The sequence below is a fragment of the Chinchilla lanigera genome, unplaced genomic scaffold, assembly GCF_000276665.1.
Source record: "Chinchilla lanigera isolate Chin_1 unplaced genomic scaffold, ChiLan1.0 scaffold00146, whole genome shotgun sequence".
NCBI classification, from domain to species: domain Eukaryota; kingdom Metazoa; phylum Chordata; class Mammalia; order Rodentia; family Chinchillidae; genus Chinchilla; species Chinchilla lanigera.
In genome coordinates, this window is record NW_004955547.1 from 685650 (window position 1) to 698533 (window position 12884).

General features: G+C 46.2%; 2 protein-coding genes across 2 annotated transcripts in view; one reads left to right on the plus strand and one right to left on the minus strand.

Moving 5' to 3' along the window:
* Window positions 1-4517: 4517 nt before the first annotated feature.
* On the plus strand, window positions 4518-5128 carry LOC102015156 (cytochrome c oxidase assembly protein COX14). The gene is made up of 2 exons (XM_005411876.2): window positions 4518-4641; window positions 4721-5128. The coding sequence occupies exon 2, from the start codon at window positions 4729-4731 to the stop codon at window positions 4900-4902; it is 174 nt and encodes a 57-aa protein (XP_005411933.1). The 5' UTR covers window positions 4518-4641; window positions 4721-4728; the 3' UTR covers window positions 4903-5128.
* Window positions 5129-11439: 6311 nt separating this feature from the next.
* Window positions 11440-12884, minus strand: part of Cers5 (ceramide synthase 5) — a 31485-nt gene continuing 30040 nt past the window's right edge. Inside the window, exon 12 of the mRNA XM_005411958.2 lies at window positions 11440-12323. Within this exon, the coding sequence (XP_005412015.1) occupies window positions 12174-12323 (150 nt within the window). The 3' untranslated portion in view covers window positions 11440-12173. The remainder of the gene's footprint in view (window positions 12324-12884) is intronic.

The window sequence follows — 12884 nt, forward strand, 5'->3', positions numbered from 1 at the left end:
GACCTTGCGCTTACCAGGCAGGCATTTATACCACTGAGCTATATCTCCGGCCCTTTTTTTTCTTTTTGAGATAGGATCTTGCTATGCAGTTCAGGCTGGCCTTGAGCTCACTTTGTAGCCCAGGCTGGTCTTGAACTCGCAACTATCCTCCTGCCTCAGCCTCCCGAGTGTGCCACCACATACGGCCAAGGCCGTGTTGATTTCTGCGCCGTCGCAGGATTATGTGCTCCAAATGCGAAATAAGATGAACTAGTGAATCTGATGTAATAGTCCCATTTGAAGGACTGAGTTCTCAGAAGAAAGCTATCTTGAGGTCCTCCCACGCTTAGGGGGCCAAGAAAGAGCACCCTTAGAAATTGCACCCTTACCGTATTTTCCATAATGACTCTAAGGGGTTTTTCCAAAACCTGCGGTTCCATCGCTTCAGAATAGAGATTCAGCTTTGTGCCTCACACCCGTGTCCTGGGGGTTAAAGGGGTTGAATCTGGGGCCTTCACACTGAGCCCCAGCCCCAGCTTTGTGCATCACTGTTTCCAGGCTGGACCCAATCCTTTTTCTTTCCCCTGGTATCTGAACTCAAACTCAGGACCTTGCACTTGCCAGGCAGGCACTTGTGCCACTGAGCTATATCACTGGCCCCTGGACTCAAACTTGCAATCCTCCTGCCTTAGCCTCCCAGAGTGCTGGGATCCACCGGTGAGCCAGGATGCCTGCCTCCAGCTTTGTGCTTTACTGAGAAAATGATTGTTCCTGGGGGCTGGGGATTTAGCTCAGCGGCAAAGCGCCTGCCTGGCAAGCGCAAGGTCGTGAGTTCAGTTCCCGGTACCGGACAAAAACCAAAAACCAAAAAAAAAAGCAAATGATTGTTTCTTAAATGAGAATGCTCTTCCAGTCTCAAAATTTCACTTCCCAAGGTTAAATCTCCCTGGACTTCAAATTTCATTTTTTCCTAGACAGTCCTCAGTCTGGTTCTATTCGGCCCACCTCACTTTTATCCTCAATTTAGTCACTACCTTCTTCCCTTTTAAAAGATATTCACACTGAAGCCGGGGGTGGTGGCACAGGCCTGTAATCCCAGCACCTGGGAGGCTGAGGCAGGAGGATTATTGTGAGTTCATTACCAGCCTGGGTTACAAAGTGAGCTCAAGGCCAGTGTGAACTGCATAGCGAGTCCCTATCTTAAAAAGACAAAAAACAACAACAACAACAACAACAACAAAAAATGTGTTCTCATCTTTAGGGGAAGAGGGTTATAATCCCCTAATAATCTTTTTCTTTGTCCTGGAAAAGTGTTAGACACATGCCAGACCGGAGAGATTCTCAGGTTTGTGGGAGCCCTGGCTGAGATCTGTGCTGTCTACTCGATACCTGTGCTGCCTGTTGGAGTGCGGTGCATTAAGCTGGCATCTACCCTAGGCGTATTGTGACCCGCTCACCCGTTCCATGCAGTGCTCCCATCTGACCAGACCTCATGGCACTTTGCAGTAGTGCTTCCCAGTTTTTATTCTGGCTGAACACACTGGGAGGATACAGCTCATCTGTCCAGTGATGATAACAGAGGTGATTTATAACCAGGAAGGAAAATGTAGCTAAAGGAACCCTCACCCCCTATGTTTCTAGAATTTCCTATCTGCCTTTTTCCTTGTTTTCTTGTGGCTCTCTTGGCCTCTGTCTCTTGGTTTTATGTTTATTTATTTTTGAGACAGGGTCTCTCTCTAATCCAGGCTGGCCTTCAACTCACCGGGCAGCACAGGCTGGTCTCAAACTGAGCCACCCTTCTGCCTCAGCCTCTCGAATGCTGGGGTCGCAGGTGTGCGCCACCAGGCCCAGCTCGTCTCTTGGTTTTATTCCCTGCTTTGGCGTCAGCTGTTACCTTCATCTGTATCTCAAACAGCTTCTCTCTCAAGATCTGTCCAGAATTTCATTTCCTTCTGCCTGATAGATGTCATCTCATAGATGTTGTGTTAACTTTAGTATGTCCAACCCCCGTGCCTGATTTTTTTTCAGTGCTAGAGATTGAACCCCAAGCTTTGCACATGCCTGGCAAGTGTGCCTCCACTGAGGCGCTGTCAGCCCCATGACCTTTTTTTGTTTGCTTTTTGAGACAGGGTCTTGCTGTGTGATTCAGGCTGGCCTGAAGCTCACTGTGTAGTCCATGTTGGCCTCAGAGTGCTGGGATTACAAGCGTGTGTCGCTACACCCAGCCTCAGCCCCACAGTCCTAACTAACACCGTCACACACCCACAGTGACAGACCTCTTTCTCTTGTTTCTTACTTCTTTGAACAGCATTCCAAGCCCCAGGTTTCTTAACTTGGAGGTATTCTCAGCTTTGTTCTAATCCATTCATTTGACAAATCCAGGGGCTGGGGATTTAGCTCAGCGGCAAAGCGCCTGCCTGGCAAGCGCAAGGTCGTGAGTTCGGTTCCTGGTACCGGAGAAAAACCAAAAAAAAAAAAAAAAAAACAAAAAAACAAAAACAGACAAATCCTGCCCTTCCAAAATAACTTTTTTTTTTTTTTTTTGGTCTTTTTGAGACAGGGTCTCGCTATGCAGTTCAGGCTGGCCTTGAGCTCACTTTGTAGCCCAGGCTGGCCTTGAACGATCCTCCTGCCTCAGCCTCCCGAGCCCTGGGATTACAGGCGTGCGCCACCACACCCGGCTATAACCTTTATTTCCATATTTCCATCGTCTCCACTGCTGCTGTCCCCGCCTTAGCTTAGTGAAGTTTTTGCTAATTTGAGACTAGGACAGTGGGATTGTGTCTGTTGGTCTAGTCTCACTCTTCTAGCCCAGCTGGGCCATCTGTTCCTTCATTGGCTTTTCTATCAGCCCATCAGAGAGGGAGTCCTGTGACTGGTTATTTTTTGGCCATGGTGTGGGGATGGCAGGAGAAAACGAAGGAGGGCCAGGGATATAGCTCAGTGGCACAAGTGTCTGTCTGCCTGCCTGCCAAGTGCAAGGTCCCGAGTTCGATTCCAGGTACCAAAAAATAAATAAATAAAAAGTAAGCAAAGGAGAGTTGAGTGAAAGCTACAGGGTCTGTGGAGTGCTTGTTTGCAACCTTAGTATCTCGCCCTGTGGGCTTGTGTTTTTGTCACTGTGCATAGCTTAGGACAGTGGCGGCGAGACACCTTGCAGAGCTTTCAGTGATATCCCAGCCTGCTGCAGCATAGCTTCGCCTCCAGTGGCTTAGGGTCATTACAGACCTCGGGTAACCTTTCTCATCTTGAGCCTGTGTCCTTCAGTTTTCTTTCTCAGACCTTACTTAATGAATGCCACTTTCTTTGGCAGAACTAGAATTCAAAGAGGCTGTGCTTTGGCTCATGGACCCCCCCCCCCCCCCCCGCCTTGGGGCCATCCTCACAGCCTGCCTGAAAGGCAGTGTTCAGCTGTTCGGCTCATGCATCTCCTACCCACTGTCAGCTGCCTACACAGCTTGAGGTTATCTTCTTCCAGATGTTCCACTTTTTGAGACAGGTTGTAGTTGTGTTGCCGAGGCTGGTCCTGAATTTTTAGTTTCAAGCTATTGTCTCCTGCCTCAGCTTCCCAAGTAGCTGGTGCTAAAAGCATGCTACCACCCGTAGCCCAAGTTGAAGGAACTACAGCTGCACCTAAGTAGGTGTCTTGCTATGTAGGCCAGGCCAACCTTGAATTTGGAGTCCTCTTGCCCCAGGCTCCCGAGTGCTGGGGTTACAGGTGTGTGTTGCCACATCTGGCTTTGGTCAGTCTTTTAATTTCATTTCTCTCAACAGAAGGAAGCCTGAGAACTCAGTCCCAAATTGAGGAACATTTTGTTCTGGTCAAGGGGTACACACACTAAACTTGCCCTTGTTTCCCAGCTCACAATAGCTGGGGAAGAGTTAAATTAGAAGTCATGCTGGGCGTGGTAGCACACGCCTGTAATCCCAGCACTTGGGAAGCTGAGGCAGGAGGATCTTGCAAGTTCGAGGCCAGCCTGGGCTACAAAGTGAGTTCAAGACCAGCCTGAGCTGCATAGTGAGACCCTGTTTCAAAAAGATAACAATAAAAAAAAAAAAAATAGAAGACATATATATCATGCAAATGAGATATATATATGAGTTAAAACTTACCGGGGACAAATATATATGAGTTAAAACTTACTGGGGACAGGACCCAGGAAGATTGTTTTTAGCCCTTGGGACAGGTTCTTAATGTTCAATTTAGAACTTAGAATTAAATGCTATAGAAGGTGAAGCATAATTGAAATAATGTAAAAGCATTCTTTTAGGAATGTTATGGCTTAAACATGCTTTAAGACTACTGTGAACAAGATTGTTCTAATGGGAAAACAAATTGGATATTGGCTGGAAGATTCCCACTTGATCTTCTAGGAGAATAACTCTGCTAATGTTAAACCCTAGCTACTTCCATGAATATCGTGTGAGCCAAAAAAACATACATGCTTCAAGTAATACATGCCAGTTCAGGTCAGTTCTGAGTGGGCCAGTCACTTCTCTCCGTAACTGTGAAGCCAGGTGTCTGTAGTAGCATTCAGATGTACCTGGTTCCCACCGTGTGTCTGTCTCGTGTCCAGACCACGTGTGCCCTTTGGAATCAGAGTATCGTAAGACTGCTTGTGTGGGGCCATTCGGTGTAGACCCGGACTGAGCAGCATGCAGGTTAGGGAATGGTCCCAGGCGGAGGGCTGGGCTGGGGACGTGACCTTACGCCGGGTCTAACTGCAGTCTCTCTTTGTAGTGAACACCATGCCAACTGGCAAGCAGCTCGCTGACATCGGCTACAAGGCCTTCTCGGCCTCCATGCTGCTGCTCACTGTGTACGGGGGCTACCTGTGCAGCGTCCAGGCCTACCACTACCTGCAGCTGCGCAGCGCCCGGCGCCGGGCCGCCGAGGAGCAGAAGGGCTCGGGGGTCCTGTAGGATGGGGGTGTTTTCTCCTGAGCGTGCTGTGGAAAGACATCACCTGCTGATTTCCGGATCAAGAGGACTAGGAGCTTGATGGTTTCCAAGCCCTGCTGAAAGGAGGAGCCTGGGTTCCTGTGGTCCTGCCGGTGCAGCAGTGTGACAGTTTGTGGAGGCTGTCGAACCCTAAGGGAATGTGGGGGTGAAGTCGCCTGTAGACATTAAATACTTCGCCTTGTCTGTGTCTTGGTGGTTTTTTTTTCCCAAATAACATGTGGACCGTAGAAGTGGAGGCAGTTTTTGGCTCATGGACTGTATTACATACATACATATATATATATATATATATATATATATATTTTTTTTTTTTTTTATCTTTTTGAGAAGGGTCGCCCTTACTTTGAACACACTTATCCTATCATTTTTGGCAATATATCTTTTTTTGGTACCAGGAATTGAAGTGAGGACCTTATGTTTGCCAGGTAGGCACTTGTGCCGCTGAACTATATCCCTGCCCTACCATATTTTTTAATAATTAAGTTTATTGGTACAATTTAGATATGCATAGTGATCACATTCATCATAGTATTGCCATATTTTGAACTCTTTTTTCTTTTTGAGATATGGTCTCAGTGTGCTAGGTGTTGAACTCCTAGCAGTCCTGCCTCAGCCTCCCAAGTGCTGGGATTACAGGTGTGCGCTACCATGCCCGGCTGCTTTTTCAAATCAGTAGGCAGCTCCTTATGTATTGTGGACATAGGTGCTCTGCCAGTTGTATGTGTTGCAGATTTGACGGAAATGATCTTTAGGCTTTTGGTGGGAGGGGGAGCACTCTGTGTGCAGTGACAGCCTCAGCAGAGAGGCTCTGGGGATGACGATGGGAGACAATTTCTTTTCCTCCATTTTTTTTCTCATTTAAAAAAAAATGTCCCTTCCTTTTCCCCTCCCCTCTTCCTAATTGCCTTTCCCATTGGAACATTTTATTCCTATTTTACAGTATCTCTTGTCTTGGTTACTTTTCTCTCGTTGCTGACACAAAATACCAGACACCCAAAATTAAGGAAGGAAAGGCTTATTTAGCTCACAGCCCATCAGCTGGCTCCAAGGCAGGGCCTTGTGGCAGAGGAACAACTGTTCATGGCAGCAGAAGACAGCAAAAGCAACAAGAGCAAAAAGGGAGAGGAGCAAGAAGAGCAAGCTTCTTTCCCTCCTTATATTGTATGCAGGTGTCCACCCCACGGGACGGTGCAGCACTCACACCCATAATCCCAGCATTGGGCTATGGATCAATCACAAACTCTAGAAGCACCCCCTCCCCCATGACCGCTTGAGGCTTTCAGGGGACATCCAGACACAAACCATGAAAATCTGTTGTGCATTTTGATTTTTTTGGTATCGGGAATTGAATTTAGGACCTTGTGCTTGCCAGGCAGGAGCTTATGCAACGGAGCTATATCCCTGGCCCCTCTGTGATGCATTTTGGTCCTTATTTACAGTTGGTTTCTCACACCAGAGGAACAATGCAGTATTTATTTTTTGGTTTTGTTCTTTTTCTTTCTGAGACAGGGTCTCGCTCTGTAGTCCAGGCTGGCCTGAACTCACTATGTAGCCAGCGCTGGCCTCGAACTCACAGTTCTCCTCCTGCCTCAGCCTCCCCGAGTGCTGGTATTACAGGTGTGTGCCACTGCCCCTGGCACTTTTTATTTTTTGAGATGAGTTCTCACTAAATTTTCCAGGCTGGCGTTAGACTTGCGATCTTCCTTCCTCAGCTTCCTAAGTAGCTGGAATTACACACATACACCACCATGTCCAGAAAATGTTTTTTAAAATAACTTCTGAGACTTGGCTTTCTTGTTGAGGCAGAATGAATTTTTCAAAGATGGCTGCAACACTCCATTTCTTCTGTGGCCGTGCGACTCTAATCTCCTTGAATCTGGAGAGTCCATGGTACTGTTTTGATCAATAAAATATAGAAGTCGGACTAGGGGTGTAGTTCGGTGGTACAGCCCTTGCCTAGTGTGTGTATTAGGTCCTGAATTCAAGTCCCAGCACCACACAAACACACAAGCCCAGTGTAAATGATATGTGTGGCCATCTAGCCCCCAGCTGCCATTTGACTGCAATCACGAGATACTTCCAACTGAGCTCAACCAATGAAACCATAGTAAAATTAACAAATTCTTTTTAAACTCCTATGCTTTAGAGTGGTCTTAATAGATAATCACAGCACTGACTCATAAAATGGGGATAATGACCTCTATTTTTACCAAAGCATTTTCTAGTTCACTTATGGGTGGATATGAAGTAGTTTTTTAAGAAGTAAAGCATTATACAAACAACCTATTTTTCAGTAAATGATAAAACTCCTATGTCCAACAGAGAGGTAGTCTTGTTTCTCTTACAGATACCACTAGTTCTGTAGTAGCGAAAACGTGAGTCTCTGTAACTCATGCAGTATTAATTTGGATCTTTCCTCAAGCATGAAACCTCCCCAGGCCATATACAAAACCGACCTGAGAACAATCTTGCTGCACCAATAACACTACGAGCTTCTAGCTCTGTATTCAAAACCCAGCACCCTACCTCTCCCCCACTCCAGCCATGCGCACAGTTCCTCCTTAGAACAAGAGCCCAGTCCTGCGGGTGATCCTCATTCAAGGCAAACTATCACCAGTCTGTGTGTATGGCTAAAGGTTTCCTCCACATCTGTTCTGCTTATGAAATCTTGGGAAGTGATAGTATAGAGACAAAGCTTTTCACTCATTAGCTCTTTGATCTTTAGCAGGTTAGGTCCTGAGTTCAGTTCCTGGGACCACACACACACATATACACAAAAGCCCGGTGTACATTGTGTGTGTGGAAATCCAGTCCCCGGCAGGTCCTTAGCAGGACCTTTATTGCCTCATCTTTATTACATATCTTTGATACAGTGCCTGACTATAATAAGAGCTACGTGTTGGCTATTTATTTATTTATTTATTTTTTGTTTTTTTTTCTCCGGTACCGGGAACCGAACTCACGACCTTGCGCTTGCCAGGCAGGCGCTTTTGCCACCGAGCTAAATCCCCAGCCCCGCTATTTATTTTTTGGTACCAGGAATGGAACTCAGGACCTTGTGCTTGCCAGACAGGCGCTTGTGCCTCTGAGCTATATCCCTGGCCCTGTGTTGGCTATTTAAAAAAAATATTATATTCCTTAAACTTTTTTTTTTTTTTTGCCAGGGATAGTGGTGCACACCTGTAATCCCAGCACTTGGGAGGTTGAGGCAGGAGGATCGATGTGAGTTTGAGGACAGCCTGGGCTACACGGCGAGACCCTGTCTTACCCCCTCCAATTTGCCACCTATTCTTCAGAGGAATAATATTTAGAATATATAAAGAACTCAAAAGCTTAGTCTCCCCCAAATAAAAGACATGAAAAATAAGCAACTGAAATGAAAAGACACTCCTCAGAAGCTGTAGTAAAAATGATCAATAAATACACGAAAAAATGTTCAGCACCTCTGCCCATTAGAGAAATACAAACAAAACAACACTGAAGCTGGGCGTGGTGGCGCATGGCTGTAATCCCAGCACCGGGAAGGCTGAGGAGGGGGATCCTCACAAGGTTGAGGCAGTGACCTAGGCTACAAGAATGGCTAGCATCAACCAATCAAGTCAAATGCTGGAGAGGCTGCAGGAGCAAAAGGAACCCTTCTGCATTGTTAGTGGGAATATAAACTAGTACAACTACTACAGAAATCAGTATGGAGATTCCTCAAAAAACCAAAAGTAGAAATTCCCTTTGACCCAGCTATTCCCCTCCTAGGTATCTTCCCAAAACATTTAAAGATATCATATTACAGTGATATATCATATCCATGTTTGTAGCAGCACAACTCATAAAAACTATACCTTGGAAGTGACCTATATGTCCATCAACAGATGAATGGATAACGAAAATGTGGCATTTACATACAGTGGACTACTACCCTGCCATAAAGAAGCATAAACTTGAGTCAACTATAAGAGAATGGATGCACCTTGAGATCACAATGTTAAGTGAAGTAAATCACACACACTCTTAAATGAGAAACCTAAAATATAAGAGCAAAATAAAAAGAGAATAGAAATAGGCAGATAGGTCTTTTGCAAAGGGAAAAGGGACTGAGCGATGAAGTGGGGGAGGGAAAGCAAATGAAAAAAAAGACTTAAGATTATTATGTACAAGTACCAACTCCTCACAAAGAATGCAGTCATTATGTACTAAAAACATGTATCAATAAAAATAAAAAGAATCACTATATCCTTTAAGCCAGGCACTTGGGAGGCTGAGACACGGGGATTGCTGTGATCTGGAGGCCAGCCTGGGATACACAGTGAGTTCAAGGCCAGCCTGTACTACAAAGCGAGACCCTGTCCCAAAAATAAAGAAAAAAAAAAAGAATTAGTATATCTCTTGGTTGTATCTTCTGTCAGGTTAACTGGTCCAACCAACAAACTGTATTAACAAAGTAACTGTTCAAATTCTAAAAGGCCAAATGCATACCTTGTCTGGCATTCAAAAGCAGTTTTGCTCATATTTTACATTACCCTATTCAACAATATAGCAAATTGATGAACTAAATCTTTTAGTATTCCTGATTAGTTCTGCTCAAATGACATAACACTTAACTTTTTCCATGCCAAAAGTAAATTTTTAAAAAATCTACCACCAGCAAGGTTAGCAGGGTCAGTATCCCTACAATGCCTATGAACATCGAGTATCTCCTCCTTACAATAAACTGTTTCTTCCCGTTTTTAGCCGTCCCCATAACATACAGTTCTCCATATATCCTAATGTCTCCAAAGCACATAGACGTTTTTATTTTCTTTGGTTTTCGTTTTTTGAGACATGGCCTATGTAGTGCAGGTTGGCCTCAAACTCTGTCCTTTCCTGCCTTCACCTCTTGGGTGCTGGGATTACAAGTGTGCGCCACTATCCCTGGCTAGAAATAGTTTTATAATCTAAAAATGCACTAACCGGATTATTCCGGGACATGAATACTACATTTGGCAATTGCTATGGCTGATACTGTGTCAATTTGAGAAGTTTAGTGTGGTGTGGGCGGGTAGATATTATGAAAGGAGGCTTGCTCTCACCCGCTTTTGCTGTCCTCTGCTGCCTAGAACTGCTGCCCTTGTGCCTGCCACCCTATCTTGGAGCCAGCTGAGTATGGACTGAAACTGCCACAAACTGGGAGCTAAATAAACCTTTCCTTCCTTCAATCTGGGCATCAAGTATTTTCTCTCAGCAAGGACATGACACAATTTGGTACCAAAGTTGTTGTGGCTGTACTTGACCATGTGGTTCAACAGCCTTTGGGAACGGCTTGTGGGAAGAGTTTGGAAAGATCTGGAGATGTCCCCTGAAAGCGAAGCGCTGGACCACCTTAGGCTGCTCTGTATGGGAGATTCTGGTTAGAGCTCAGAAGACCAGAGGCTGCTAGCAATCCCGCCCATAAAGACCAGGCCTGGGGTGTTTCTGCTGGGAAGGAGGACTGCACTGGCTGTTGGACTCCAGACGATGCACGGTCCTGCTTAGCAGAAAGTTTGTCTGCAGTTTGCTCATGTTCGGAGACTTTGCCTGAGACTGAGATTAAGGGCGGTAGACTAATTAATCCGGCAGAAGAAATTTTAAGGCAGTTGAACATTGAGGCAGTGGCATGGCTATTGTTGGGGGCTTTTAGCCAGATTTATGTTGAGAATCCAGAGCAAAGAGCCCAGCAGGATGATTTAAAATGTGAGTTTGGTCAGAAAGCAAGCTCCAGTAAAGCTGTGGACTGCGAAGATAGAGCTGAGGAGATCTTGATTGCTGAGAAGGAACCGGAGAATAGAAAAGGTGGCCTGAGGGCATCACAAGCAGCAGCAAGTCTCCGCGCTTTGCAGCCTCACAACTGGTATTTTGTCTCAGCAACAAGAGAAAAGTAACCAAGACAGTAATTCTGCCAAGGCCTCAACTAGAGAAAAATCTGCATTAGGAGGAAGTATCTGCTTACAACCTTAAAGTGTCAACTGGCAGTCTCTAAGGTGAACAAGGAGAGAGACACAGCTACCTAACTAAAGGTGTTTTAGTTTTCCACCGAGGCCTTTGTTGGTTTTGCTGTGTAAATGCTTTTATCCACTCGGCACTTTTTTTGTGACCCCATCCAATGTGTTTACCTTTTCTTAAAACATAAGCCCTAAAATGTAGGCCACCCTGGTTGACATCATGCAGAGAGAGGAAAAATTTGATGTCCAGGTGCTGAGAACCAGATCTAAAAATGTTATTATAATTATTATTATTACTATTATTATTTGTGGGACTGGGGACTGAGTGCAGGGCCTTTGCACTGAGATACATGTCCAGCCCTTTTAAAATTAGTAATATTTTTTGAGTTAAGGTCTTGTTAAATTGCCAACTTTCAATCCCACCGCCCCTAACTCCCAGAGTTCTGGAGTACAGGCACAGCCACCACACGCGGCACAAAATTCTTCATCAGCTGACGAGTTCACACAACTAGGGGCAGAGCCACGAAAGAGGCCGAGACGCGCGGAAGAAGGCTAAAGCACTTTAATCACAGAGAGTAAACAACAGTATGAAACCGTTAACCGCACACCCAGCGGCTGCTGTCCTCCTCCGGCCCCGGCTCTCCCCTTCCCACAGCCGGCCCTGCGTACCGTGGAGTAAAGAGCAGGGCGGCAGCAGTTGTCCCTGTCACTATCGGGTGGTAGGACAGGGATCTAGCTGGGGCCACAGCAAATCTGGCCATCCACCCAAGGTTCCTATTCTGTACAGCTTCATTATAAATAGTCCCTGCTCCAAAAATGAACAATGCAGAAACCTCGTTGCTTCATCCGGATGCTCCAGGAATTGTGTCTCGGGAGCCACGGGCCACGAGGGAGGGAAGAGCCCAGAGACGCACAGTTCAAGGGGCAGCCACGTCTGGGATTGAAGTGGGTTCAAAAGGCTCCAGGCGAGGCCTAGTGGCTCCAGTACAGAATTGTGCCCAACTCAGGCAATGGAACTCATGCATATGCACAAATGTACACACAAACACACGAAACAACACACACACTCGCAGAGCAAACAACATTACTGGAAGGAGCTGGAGGATATTAAATACAAAACGGCAGAGTTTAAAAAAAAAGTGAAAATATTTGTTTCTTTGATTCTCCTCAGTGCCTTGCAGTCCCTTCAGTCACAGGAGCGCAGGTGTGGGGCGGCCCCAAAGGCAGAGGCCGTCAGTGGCCCCGTGTGTCCATGTCTGTGGAAGTCTCCATGCCACTGCTTTACTCCTCGGCCCAGCGGCTGCCTCCCACGTGCCCATTTACCCAGTTGGCACCATTGCTGGAGCTGTTGCCAGAGCGGCTTTTAGTGCTGAGAGTTTCGTCCTCTTCCTCTGAGCTGCTCTCCACATCGCTGCGATCGTCCTTGGACACCTGGAGGAGTGGACCAGCGGCAGGACAGTGAGCAGAGAACCTTTCCTGAGAATGAGCAGACAGACGGAGCTCACGGGGCCACACCTGTGCACTGCTCCCAACCTGTTCTACTTCGTGTGACACCTGACCCCCAGTGCGACCTGGACCTCGGCTACTCTTACGATGTCCTGTGCCCGCTCTCTGGTTTTCTCTCCTGTCATCTCTGATTCTGTTCTCTATGGAACAGAAGCCGCTTTGGCAGAGGGGTTTATCTGTCAGAAGCAGCAAAAGAAAACACATTCACTAAGCCTTGGTTTAGGTTGGAGGGAAACTAACACAATTCCCCTCCTACCTCAAAGAGCAGGGAAGGCCAACTCATACGACTGGCATCTGATTACTTCCACCTTCTGGCGGCTGTGGACACTGCATTTATCCGTATTAGTCATCCTGAGCTTTGCTTTATCCCTAAAGCTGATCCATAATGGGATTTTTTTTAGAGGTGTTGAGCTAAGTCCCTATTTTCCTGGGCTATCAACTATCATTTTATGACATCATTTCCTAATCTCCCCTTTTCATTTGTTT

Coding starts and splice junctions, on each gene's coding strand:
- LOC102015156 (XM_005411876.2), top strand. CDS start 4,729: ATGCCAACTGGCAAGCAGCTCGCTGACATCGGCTACAAGGCCTTCTCG.